Below are 13,135 nucleotides of genomic sequence, written 5' to 3'. Positions count from 1 at the left end.
TTCTGCACACCAATGAATGTGGAAACTACTGTTACTTAGTTAAACCATTGACAATGTCATGCACTGTTCAATGGTGCAGAATATTGTTGGAGTAGAAGCTGCGCAGGACCTCATTCAGGAGTACTTGCAGAGGAGGGGCTATATTGATCCCTCTAATGGAACTGGAAGCTCACAGTTTTCTAGCCTTCAGCCTTATGTGAAGCCATCTGCTGATGCAGAAACTGCCCAAACAAAGAAGCAAACACGATCACTGAAAGATCAAGCATCTTCTTCAAGTCAGAGCTCCAAGAGTCAATCAGATACTGCTGAGCCCCAGGCTACCTCCAGGAGAGGTCCAAAAAAGAAGGGAGGAAAGGCCATCTCGCTTGCCGAGGCAGCGAAGGGTTCTATTGTCTTCAAGCAGGGGAAGCCTTGTTCATGCCAAGCACGCCAGCACAATCTTGTCAGCAATTGCTTATCATGTGGCAAAATTGTGTGTGAACAAGAGGGCGAGGGACCCTGTAGTTTCTGTGGTGCACTTGTCTTAATGGAAGGCAGTACATATGCCGGTTTAACTGATGCTGGAGTACCTAGTTCAGAAACAGAAGCTGCAGCTGAAGCTTATGCAAAGAGGCTTGTTGACTATGACAGAAACTCTGCTGCAAGGACTAAAGTTTATGATGACCAAAGTGACTATTTTGAAATGGAAGGAAATAGTTGGCTCTCATCAAAGGTAATCTACATTTGATAGTTACTCCCTCCGTTCCATATTAGTTGTTGCTGATGTTATACCGACACTTCTCCATTCATTGATCTTCACTATACTATATCTTAGTGATTAAGGATGTTCATACTGAGAGCTTTATCTATTAACCAAAATGTTCTTATATGTGTATATTATAGGATCTATGCTATGTATTCTTTGTACAGCCTGTTTCTGCAATTAACTCAGGGTACTCCTAAAATTAATGTATATCATGTAACTTCAGAACATGTATGATAAAGCATGTAAGTTAATGGATTAGACAATGATAAGAAATCTTGCGCAACTATTTTGAGATATCTAATGAGAAAGCATGTATGAGAAAGCTAGTTGTTCATATTTAATGATATATGCAAGAATATTTACTATAGTTTTCTATTTTTTCCCACTTCAGGAAAAGTCAGACCTAAAGAAGGTGCACGATGAAGCTGAGGATGCAGCTGAAAAACAAAAAGGGAAAGTGACTGTCACATTTGATTTGGTGGGCCGTAAGGTAGTGACTCTTAGTTCTCGCAGGCTCAGTTCATGGTTTAGAAGCTTTCAGGAAAAGAAAAAAAAACATTTGAATGCGGACATAATTTTGCGAGTATCTCCTGCAGGTAATTTTGAACAAGGACGAAGCTGCAGAGGCGGAATCTGGTCAGGGGATCATGAGACCATTAGAACAGAAGCATCAGGTGCAACGCATACAGCCAAGCCCCACGACCAGAGAGCAGCCATTTTTCATCGAAACAGGACCAGTGAAGCCAAGAACTGACAGAGTAAAACAGAACAAGAAACTCACGAAGAATGGCTTGTGCCTAGAGGTAACTGGAAGGGTGCAGCACGACGACAAGGATCCCCAGAGCTTTCTTGGCGGCAAGATGAAGAAGGGTGATCATCTTGCATACAGTTCCTTCGGTCAAGCTCGTGAAGGTGATGACTACGAATGTTCCCTTGATTTTGATTGAGCCTTTGTACTGAATTGTGATGGTTGCTGGGGTGCATTCACATTGTACTGAAGTATCCATTTCCTGTGGGTTGGATTATGGTTTAGTCATGTTCTACAGCTGGAGAAGGCATTTTGGAAAGGCTGTACAACAATTATGACCCCGAATCAAGTTTTTCCTATGATACCTTGGGCCTAATGTTGTGTAAAAATGGTCAGATCCGGTTCTTCCATGTTCTTGCAATGCATGTTTCTGATCTGCGGAAGTGTTATACTTTATGTTCTAAATTAATTGACTCAGCTTTACTCTATGCTCTATGTTATAAATTAATTGACTCAATTTTATCTACATATGCATGTATCTATATCTATACACGAGTTAATTAATGAAGAAAGTTCACTTTTGGTCCTCGGATTTCCATTTGGTTCAAAAGGAACCTTGAACTCTCAGAATCATTTACTTTTAGTCCTTAATTGATTGAGCTAAGCAAATATCTGCCACAGGTGGCAAACATCTTTAAGGCAATGGTGTAGGGGTAGAGAGGCTGCCTTCATGACATGATGTTTCAAGTGAATTATGAGAGAAAGAAATCAAACAAAAGATTGGTTTAAGGGATGTGAGGGTTTCAAAAAAATTGCACTAAGATGTTGGGTTCGACATCTCAACTAGATTGGGACTAGTCTGGTTGAAAACCAATTCCTTTGGTTGACTGTTTTTTCTCTCCATATTAATGATTTTCTCAACTCAACTGATGAGAGATGAGAACTGAACCATTCTAGGAGTTCAAGGCCTGTTCTAAACTAGAAATATTTTTTAAGACAAAAAGTGAACTTTCCGAGAGTTCAAGGACTAGAAGTGTTCTTCTTAATTAATCTAGGACAGAGGGAATATACAATTTCACACAACACTTACCAACACAACATCTTCGCCTTGGGGCACTCCGTACTGCAAACACATTACAAAGTTCATGCTTACAAGTGCTGTAATTTCACGTTACTACCAATCAAATGATACAATTCTACGAAGGGTATATATTTTTCTTGTAAAACAAGCGTGTAGACTAGGCAAAACAGTCACTGTCTGTTTGCTCTCTTTAAGTTAACAGTTAGGACCGACGTACATGGTCCAAATGGCATTTGTTACTTTATACACACCACGTCACATGAGACTCCTTGGCCAACCCCAACAAGCGAAATCCCGAGCACAAACTGGACAAGTCTCAGAACGTTACACTCACGGCACTGATGTAAAATAAGTAAATAATATGGTTCCGCACTGGCATCAACCATAACTGCTTTGGTGATTCGCGCAAACCATCAACCCGTTGTCGCCACGGCTGCCAGCTGGTTGCTCTTTGGCAGACCCCTTCAAGGTTGTGGTTCGTGCTGGGGTGTGGCAGGAGAATCTGGTGCTATGGTGAAATGCACCCCTCGTCCTTGCCCAGACTGGAGAATGAATGCCACCTCTGTTGCTGCTAACGCAGCTGCCTCCTGAACATAAGCACAGTAGAAACACCCAACAAGTTAGTGATTACCACAATTTTAAGGTGTTCCCAACAAGTATAGAAGAAAACAAAGTAGCATATGATGCTAGTGTAGTGACCTGTCGATGTCTGCGACGCTGCAAAATACTAATTGCCCAAGCCATTATATAGAATGGCAGAAGGAAACCAGCAGCACGCAGTAAGAAAAGCTGGCAAATAAGGAACAACAAACGTCAAATACTAATGATAATGTTCAACGAGATGGGGCCTACACTATATCTTAAAGAACGTTCTTTCGCTTACTGAAAACATTGCTGAAGTATCGTCATCGTCTTCATCAGTTAGAGTCAATGCATGCCTCAGTAATAGGAGAGCCATTAACTGCACATACATGAAACGTGGATACATAAGCAATACACATTGCTGTTACATGTTCAATTAATGTAAATACATACATAGTGTAGGAACTCACCACAAGAGCAGCAGAACGGCAGAAGGCAGCAGTGCTGGCGTTTGTAGCTGAATAATCATCATACTCAGCTTCCATAATGTGGTTTTGTGCTACTGCAAGGATCCTAGGATCACGCAAGTCAAATGCTGTACCAGTAATGGTCCAGCCACCACTGCAAACCCCAAAAAGGAGGTAAACAACAATGCGATACTATAAGCATGACATCAGAAATACAAAGCAAAGAGCTTCTGAAGTAGAATCGAGTATCCATGTCTGGAATGAAACAAATTCAGGATGACATGCCTTATATCAATGGTAGTTTCATCAGGATGGGGTCTGGGTGGTGCAGTGTAGCCATGTTCATACGGCTGCATGAAGATGATTTCCAACAACATTCAGGATTGTATCTGGATGTAGGGGAATAATTTATAAATCATCTACAAGCAAATTCACCTCATGACAGATTTCACATGTTACATCTCCTTTCTCATTGCACCATCTCTGCACACAGGCCCTATGCGCATACTGCACATAAACTAAAATATGTGAGAACATTATCCATGCACATATCTACGCAGAGACATCAATTTAGAGAAGATAAAGAGAGAAATAGCTTCATTAACATATACAGCAAAACTGAGTGCATGGCAACAAGAATCAACTTGAAGATCTATACAACAAGAACGTAAGGACTGGTGTGACACATATGGAACACCGAGAGCCTGATTCTACTTTCACATGCTTGAATATAAGAAAGTACCTGACTTACTGGGGTTCACAAAGAATAGAGCATTACTACTAAGTAGAGCAAATTTCATTCAGAATTCTGAATATATAAACGCACGTCATTCAAAATTCTGATTATTCAGATAGATGCTAGTTATGAAAATACAGATGGTGCACTGTGAATTCTTGTGTTGTGGCTACATGAGTATTGTATTTATACCAATAGTAAGTTAGTAACTGAAATTGGAGTGTTTAGTTGTCTTTGGGAAGTTAATCAAATAAGTGTTCCAAGCAATAGCTGGCATTTAAAGGATAGCGTTGACACCTCACGAAAGAAACAAGATAGGCAGATTGACTAACGAGAGACCTACATATCATCATATATACCAGATAGACATGTAAATAAACACCAGTGCCACAAATTGATCTTGTCAAATCACATGCTTCCAGATAATCAATCAAGCATGAATTCATAGCAACCAAAACTGCAATCAATCAAAAGAAAAGACGTAGTTTATGGAATAATGTGGACCTTAACACTGCCAGTGCAGGCACATGGGCTCTCCAGATTTTTGATTTCATCTTCCTCCTGACAAATACGACACTCCATCATCTGGAGAAGAGGTTCTTCTTCAGGAACCATGCTGTCTCCAACTCCAAAAAAGGAATGTGCTGCAGAGGGTAGCAGTGCAGTGGCGTCCCTTGATGAGGAGCTTTTGGGTGCTCCAGTGGCCTCAATGGGCTCAGGCACCATTAGGCGATCAACATTGAGCATTAGGTGATCCTTCATCGTTGCAAATAAATAACAACCTTTCGAACAAAATAATTCTTTTCTAAGATCCTATTTGATCTTCTCAGAGTATGAATCTGATTGCTATATCAATCCTAGAAACCTGCATGACAGAAAAAAAAAATTCAACAACTGACGTGATTTCTTAAAAAACATCCACAACAGAACAGGCATGTGGCAGCTGAAAACCTACAATTGAACAATTATGAAGCAGATGATGAAATTTTCCTATTTTCAACGTGAGGCATGAGCGCCCTTGCTGAGAGATAGAGGCACCAACTATTCAAGCTCCACCTTTCTGCATGGAAGTTACGCTTTCAGTAAATCTGGCGGTAAAACCAGAACAGCTTATAACTTGCATTTCTCAAAATGTAGTAACCAACAGGTTCATAAATAATGTTTCTACTTCCTACAGACACCTTAAACCGCTTACTATATGGAAAACAAATTTGTTCTCCAAATAGCATTTGCCCCTCCCAGTATTTTTGAAGCAGCAGACATGTTTCCAGAAAGAATGTCAAACAAAATCCTGATAGGTTCCTCAAGACCGCCTCGCGTATAAATCACAAGCAGTAGAAACCGATGGTCCAAATGCTAATCAGAGAACCAAATTCCTAACATAACAAATTAAACAATGTACCATCAGCACCACGTCTGCCTCTAAAAATCAGCTCGAAACCTAACAATTTTTTATTAGTTGCTCTTCAATAAGAATGGTTGCAATGAAGGTTGGGCATCAGAAATTGAGTTGCTTTGCTCTATCTACGCTGGTGAGAAATCGAGGATGCTCCCGCCGCCATCAAATTTATCATCCGAGTAGGCAAGGCGATGGATGAAAACACACAAACACAAAGTCGGTATGTATGAAAGCTAACAAATACTCTACCTAGTTACATAGTTTCCACCAATCATCGCGGATCCCAAGAAAATACAATCTAAATTTTCCTCTGTCAACCGCACAGAGCAGAGCAACAACAAATTTACTCCCCAAAAATACTCCAAGAACGGGTTCGGGAGGCACACAACAGCCCAAACCGAAACGAAACGCACCGATTATCCCCAATCGCGGTGCCCCGACACCGAATCCGTCGAAACCTCCCCCCAAATTCCCCTCTCCCTCCACGAAATGCCGCCGCCAGCCGCACCAACCGATTCCGCGCAAATTAACAAGCCCGGCGACCAAATCGCTGCTCCCCAGCACTAAAATCCCAGCACAACACCGCGGCGAACAGACCTATCGGAAAATTATGGAACCGGGGAAGAATTTTTTTACCAGGGTAGAACTCCAGCGCGGCTCCGGCCTCCTCGATCTCGCCTCCCCGGGGTGGTTCGCTGCTGCCGATATATGCCGGCGATTCCGATGGGGCGCTGCGCCGTGGGGCCCACGCGCGGGTAGGTCACCTTCCACAGCGCGGCGCTCGGGCCCTACCTGCCAGCGATGGTGCCCTGCTGGCCCCCGTCCAATTCAGCACGCACGATGACCAACACAAAAATGAAATACTAGACTAGAAGAACTATAGGAAATGTTATTATTTGTGTGTGTGAAAAAGGGAACAAGAAAGTGTGTATATTGTTTACATAACAGAAAGATACAGGGAAATTTTATTGGGTAGGTTTGGTTTGCTCACCCGCCTTGGCACCGGCGTCTCCTTCTAAATGGTGGATGGGGGCATCCTCCTGGCCAGTATTTGGAGAACAAGAACATGTTTACCACATGTTGAGGCTTTCTTTGGCACAGCCCTGGAATAGGCTGTTCTTTAGATTGTGTTACCCCTATTTGTAGCATTGGTTCGGTGCACGTTGCGTGAGACGCTATTATGAGGATGGCACCAATATGTTTTTTTGGGAGGGGTAAAATTAGTTTGTGAGTGTCATCAATCTATTGATGGATAAAATGGATTGTTATCGTCTACTTCTACCTTGAAGAGTTCTATATAAAATTCATATGTTATTTGGAGCAGTCCGTACCATTGTGGAGCGTAAAGAAACCTACTCCTATGAAAGCAAATTGGGGTTGACATGCCAGACAAAAAAAATCTAGAAACGCACGATACTGTTATTTTTCTGTCAATAATACATGAAACTGATTCCCATCGTAAGGATCAGCGGGGATGGTGAAAAAATAGCCGACCATCGTAAAAAAAGAGTAACCTAGCATTCTCAATGGCATCTGAGTGGTTGGGACCTGTTGGGGTTTATAGTCGCGAAAAAGATAGATGTTAGTTCTGCTTGGGGCTTATTCCATTAAAAGGTTTCTCTTTTCTGTTTTGTTGAAAAACTAGACCTCTTTAAGATATTTTTTTTCTTATGTGGACTGTTCTAGGACTAAACCACATACAAATTTTACCTAAGAATTCCTTAGCATTACATTTAAAAGAATATGTCAGATTGAATTAGAACTATAAAGTATTTCTTTTTCCTGCAATACAGTCAAACAACCTTTGGTACACAAGTGCACATTCAACCATGTATATTCTTTTACACTCAATTATGTGGATTTCAGTGGGCATGGCATTGTCAACCTACGACCTTCCATTCTTTTTTATCAATGAGGCCCAATCTTGTTCTAGCTCAAGTTGTCCATTTTTTTTCCTTGATCAGTTCCTATCAGATTTGACTGACCCCGTGGCTGATTTGCCAGGGAGACACATCGGTGATGAATTTGAGCACTAACCCATGTGCGATTGTCAATACTATACAGCAGCAGCTGACATCCATTAAAAACAGGAAACACCAAAAGTCCAGTTTTGCGGGGAATTCAAGTCAACACAAATACTTGCCTTGGTTGTTTGGTTATCGAGCAAAGTTGCATGAAAGGTCTGTACGCAGTACAATCAACGGATGCACATGTATTGTCAGGCAAAGAATGTCATTCAGAATCAATAAGCAAAATCCCGTCAATGGGTTCACACTTTCTCATGTTGAGATTGAGTTCATGGACAGTGCTACAGGCCCCATGATAGTCCGGGCAAGAATCGTCCCCGGAGATGAAACGATACACCAGTCCTCCGACCTCGACGCAGCTCTCCCCTGCCATCTTCTTCATCCCTCCTTCCCTCATCACCCTCCTCGCCTTGGCCGCCTCGTCCCACGACCCAATGTCGGAGTAGATGTTGGCGACCATCACATAGTTCCCGCTTCTCCTGGGCTCCAGCTCAAGCAACCTCTCCTGCACCTTGCTGACGATGCCAATGCAGTCCTTGGAGCTGTGCAGCTGGCAGGCGCCCAACAACGTCCTCCAGACAACCGGGTCAGCCTCGACAGGCATGTCCATAACAAAGTCATAAGCTTCCTGGAGGCGGCCGTTGCGCCCTAGGACATCAACCATGGCGCTGTAGTGTCTCATCATCGGCTCAATCCCGTACACATGCCGCATCTCATGGAAGAACCGACGCCCCTCGTCGACCAGCCCAGCATGGCTACACGCGCAGAGCAGGCCGAGAAATGTGACGTAATTGGGCGCGACTGATGCACCCTTCATCCTCTCGAACAGCTTCAGCGCGTCCCAGGCTAACCCGTTCTGCGCAAACCCCAGGATCATCGCGCTCCAGGTCCGGACGTTCCGTGCCGGCATCCTCTCGAACAAGCGCCACGCGTAGCGTACCAAGCCGCACTTCGCGTACATGTTCACCGCCGCCGTGCTGAACTGAAGCGTCGTGTCCAGCCGCCGGGCGACGACCTGCCCGTGCGCCCACTTGCCGAGCGGCAAGTTGCCCAGCTCCGCGGCGGCGGACAGCATGCACACGAACGTTGTCTGGTCAGGCTCGAACCCAGCTTCTACCATCGCAGCGAAGAGGCCTGCGCACCGGTCGTGGTTGTCGTTGTCCACGCAGGCGGTGAGCGCCGTGTTCCAGGACACCACGGTCCGGCGCGGCATTTCGTCGAACACCTGCATGGCGCGCGCCGGTTGGCCGCAGGCTGAGTACGCTGCCATGAGGGCGTTCCGTACGTAGACAACGGAGTATTCTAGGCCGTCTTTGATGGCCTCCGCGTGTGTGGAGGCGATGAGGGGCAGGGAGCCCGGGGCAAGGCGCGAGAGGGCCTTTAGGACGTGCGGGAGCGTGTGCGCGTCGGGGCGAAGGCCGTCGCGGCGGAGGCGGAGGAAGAGGGAGGCTGCGGCGGAGGGTTCAGGCGAGGAGGCGAGCGGGGGGAGCAGGATGTTGAAGTGCTCCAGGGGCGGAGACGGGAGGGACAGGAGGAGGCGCTGCGCGAGGTGGAGGTTGGGGGAGGGCAGGGAGATGATGCGGCGGAGGAGGATGGGACCGAGAGTAGGGAGGCGGCCGGAAGTGAGGAGGTGGGCGTGGAGCTGCCGTATGTGGTGCACGGTGGCGGCGCCGGCGATGAGAGCGGCCAGGGCAGTGGCCATGCCATGGAGTGTTCGACGCCGGTTTGCTAGAGTAGACCGCCGCCGGTGTTTGGGTTGGGTTGGGCTGGGCTGGGAGCCTGCACAGTTGGCCATTTACTTCGTAAGTCCTCAAACATTTTCTTTAGACCGGAGGCAAATTTTTTGCCACATTCATTAATTAAGAAGAAAGTACTTAGCTTTTATGATAAAATTGGACGAAAACATACAACAATCCATGCCCACCCAAACATGGTCAACCAGAGCCGCACCCACTCATGTCAACACAAAGATCACAAAGCCACACGAACTAACACACCAGATACGACACACCCACACCGAGCTGAGAAACTTGCAAGGGCAAAGGGGGGCAACCATCAATCGCATATGCTTTTCTTGTAGTACCCCTCTACTTGCTTCTACACTTGTTTGGGCTAGCAACATCACTCACCTCACACCCAGGATAGGTCGCAGCCAAGCTAGTCCTCAAATACTCAACATTCTAGGAGTGTAAAATTTGTTCTAAATTAGCCTACATTTCTTTGTGATCAACAACAGTGGTGGTTCACCGCCTTATACAGTTGGTCATCGGTGAGCAGACTGCGATTAACGTAAACTGTGAGATTTGGCCATACTTCTAAAATGCCAGAGGCGTGCGACAGGGAGACCCGCTTTCTCCCATCCTCTTTGATTTCATGGTCGATGGGTTGGCGGCGATGCTCGCCAAAGCCAATGAGTCGGGACATATTCGTGGAGTCGTCATGCACCTCATTCCTGGGAGAGTGACACATCTATAGTATGCGGATGACATGATGGTTCTGACTGAGTCATCCATGTTGGGAATTGCCAACCTCAAATTTATCCCGCTGTGTTTTGGAAACATGCCAGGTTTGAAGATAAATTTCAACAAGAGTGAGGATTTTGTGACTGGGGTCACGACCAAGGAGCAACACCGAGTAGCAAATATAATTAATTGCAAACTTGGAAAGCTCCCGATGATTTATTTGGGTCTCCTAGTTAACGACAAGCCTCTTTGCATCACAGATTGGGGTTTCCTCCCTGACAAGGTGGGTCATAGGGTTGACCGTGGCAAGGCATCTTCCTTTGTTCGGCATGAAGACTAGAGCTTACAAACTCATGCATGTCAAGCCTCCCCATGGTTGCCATGGGTATCTACCTGTTGCACTAGGCAACTCATAGTTCCATGGACAGACCGAGGTCCCGCATTTTCTGGGAAGTAGTCGGTAATAAAAGGAAATATCACATGGTGGATTAGACCACGGTGTGGAAACCTAAAGAGTGTGGGGGTTTAGGTATCCTCAACACCAGGTTCATGAACAGTGCACTAATGGTTAACTGGGTCTGGAAGCTATACTAGAATGCCCAAGGTCTTTGGACAGACCCAATTCACGCCAAATATCTGATACGCGTACAACACGCGTCCGTTGGGAACCCCAAGAGGAAGGTGCGATGCGTACAGCGGCAAGTTTTCCCTCAGTATGAAACGAAGGTTTATCGAACCAGTAGGAGCCAAGAAGCACGTTGAAGGTTGATGGCGGCGAGATGTAGTGCGGCGCAACACCAGGGATTTCGGCGCCAACGTGGAACCTGCACAACACAAACCAAGTACTTTGCCCCAACGAAACGAGTGAGGTTGTCAATCTCACCGGCTTGTCTGTAACAAAGGATTAGATGTATAGTGTGGATGATTATTGTTTGCGTGAAAACGAGTAGAACAAGTATTGCGAGTAGATTGTATTTCGAGTATAGAGAATTGGACCGGGGTCCACAGTTCACTAGAGGTGTCTCTCCCATAAGATAAACAGGCATGTTGGGTGAACAAATTACGGTTGGGCAATTGACAAATAGAGAGGGCATGACATTGCACATACATATTATGATGAGTATTGTGAGATTTAATTGGGCATTACGACAAAGTACATAGACCGCTATCCGACATGCATCTATGCCTAAAAAGTCCACCTTCGAGGTTATCATCCGAACCCCTTCCAGTATTAAGTTGCTAACAACGAGACAATTGCATTAAGTATTGCGCGTAATGTAATCAATAACTACATCCTCGGACATAGCATCAATGTTTTATCCCTAGTGGCAACGAGCACATCCATAATCTTAGAGGTTTCTCTCACTCCCCGCATTCACGGAGACATGAACCCACTATCGAGCATAAATACTCCCTCTTGGAGTTACTAGCATCAACTTGGCCAGAGCATCTGCTAATAACGGAGAGCATGCAAGATCATAAACAACACATAGATATAAATTAATAATCAACATAACATGGTATTCTCTATTCATCGGATCCCAACAAACACAACATATAGAATTACAGATAGATGATCTTGATCATGTTCGGCAGCTCACAAGACCCGACAATTAAGCACAATGGGGAGAAGACAACCATCTAGCTACTGCTATGGACCCATAGTCCGGGGGTAGACTACTCACAAATCACTCCGGAGGCGACCATGGCGGCGTAGAGTCCTCCGGGAGATGATTCCCCTCTCCGGCGGGGTGCGGAGGCGATCTCCGAATCCCCCGAGATGGGATTGGCGGCGGCGGCGTCTCCGGAAGGTTTTCCGTATCGTGGCTCTCGGTACTGGGGGTTTCGCGACGAAGACTATTTGTAGGCGGAAGGGTAGGTCAGGGGGCGTCGCGAGGGGCCCAGGAGACAGGTCGGCACGGCCAAGGGTGGGGCCGCGCCGCCTACCCTCCTGGCCACCTCGTGGCCCCACTTCGTTGACTCTTCGGTCTCCTGGAAGCTTCGTGGCAAAATAGGAGCCTGGGCGTTGATTTCGTCCAATTCCGAGAATATTTCTTTACTAGGATTTCTGAAACCAAAAACAGCAGAAAACGACAGAATCGGCACTTCGGCATCTTGTTAATAGGTTAGTTCCGGAAAATGCACGAATATGACATAAAGTGTGCATAAAACATGTAGATATCATCAATAATGTGGCATGGAACATAAGAAATTATCGATACGTCGGAGACGTATCGGCATCCCCAAGCTTAGTTTCCGCTCGTCCCGAGCGGGTAAACGATAACAAAGATAATTTACGGAGTGACATGCCATCATATCCTTGATCATACTATTGTAAAGCATATGAGCTGAGATCAAATCATTCAAAGCAAGTATCTATATTGATATAAGAGATGATAATGCAAGAATTAGACAAGCTAGAAGTTTTCATGAACTATTGCTTTAAAGACATGCAACCGTACAAAGTTCATTAAAGATGTATTAAGTATTCAACATAGAAGTTCTATCCTTCATTCCAAGCATCAAGTAAATTTTCACAACATAAGAAGGATTCAGTCAAGTAAACATAAACATGAACGTCATGAATCAACTCGTTTCGAAGTCTACTCAACCGGTGAGCGCAAGCATTTGGTATTAGCACCAGGATGTTATGGCATAAAGAACGTTAATGGGGGTTTGGAAGGCCAAATGGAAGAAAGGCTTGCAAAGCTGTAAATGACCATTAGACAAGAGGAAGCCTTATGATCGAAGCTATGCAAGGAGTAGTGATTGCCATGCAAAGGATGCACATAGAGCTATATGTGTATGAAAGCTCTCCAATGGAACTAGTGGGGGTGCATCCAACTTGGTTGCTCACGAAGACCTAGAGCACTTTTGAGGAGGCTCAT

General features: G+C 45.2%; 3 protein-coding genes across 4 annotated transcripts; 1 reads left to right on the top strand and 2 right to left on the bottom strand.

Moving 5' to 3' along the window:
- Window positions 1–55: 55 nt before the first annotated feature.
- On the top strand, window positions 56–1,931 carry LOC124652614 (activating signal cointegrator 1-like). The gene is made up of 3 exons (XM_047191652.1): window positions 56–712; window positions 1,137–1,235; window positions 1,342–1,931. Exons 1-3 carry the CDS (start codon window positions 59–61, stop codon window positions 1,690–1,692), a joined length of 1,104 nt encoding a protein of 367 aa, XP_047047608.1. The 5' UTR covers window positions 56–58; the 3' UTR covers window positions 1,693–1,931.
- Window positions 1,932–2,635: 704 nt separating this feature from the next.
- LOC124653646 lies at window positions 2,636–6,480 on the bottom strand. Of its 2 annotated transcripts, none has more exons than XM_047192717.1 (9): window positions 6,395–6,480; window positions 5,315–5,419; window positions 4,864–5,224; window positions 4,059–4,130; window positions 3,909–3,973; window positions 3,627–3,777; window positions 3,458–3,535; window positions 3,274–3,363; window positions 2,636–3,161 (listed from the first exon to the last, which is right to left on the bottom strand). In XM_047192717.1, exons 3-9 carry the CDS (start codon window positions 5,119–5,121, stop codon window positions 3,039–3,041), a joined length of 837 nt encoding a protein of 278 aa, XP_047048673.1. In that variant the 5' UTR covers window positions 5,122–5,224; window positions 5,315–5,419; window positions 6,395–6,480; the 3' UTR covers window positions 2,636–3,038. The 2 variants fall into 2 exon arrangements, with proteins under 2 accessions (XP_047048673.1, XP_047048674.1); XM_047192718.1 differs by having other exon boundaries at window positions 4,864–5,216.
- Window positions 6,481–7,990: 1,510 nt separating this feature from the next.
- On the bottom strand, window positions 7,991–9,487 carry LOC124651919 (pentatricopeptide repeat-containing protein At2g36730-like). The gene has a single exon (XM_047190935.1). The coding sequence runs from the start codon at window positions 9,485–9,487 to the stop codon at window positions 7,991–7,993; it is 1,497 nt and encodes a 498-aa protein (XP_047046891.1).
- Between the last annotated feature and the right edge of the window lie 3,648 nt (window positions 9,488–13,135).

The sequence above is a fragment of the Lolium rigidum genome, chromosome 5 (assembly GCF_022539505.1).
Source record: "Lolium rigidum isolate FL_2022 chromosome 5, APGP_CSIRO_Lrig_0.1, whole genome shotgun sequence".
Lineage (NCBI taxonomy): Eukaryota > Viridiplantae > Streptophyta > Magnoliopsida > Poales > Poaceae > Lolium > Lolium rigidum.
This window is presented reverse-complemented; position numbering and strand designations above follow the sequence as displayed.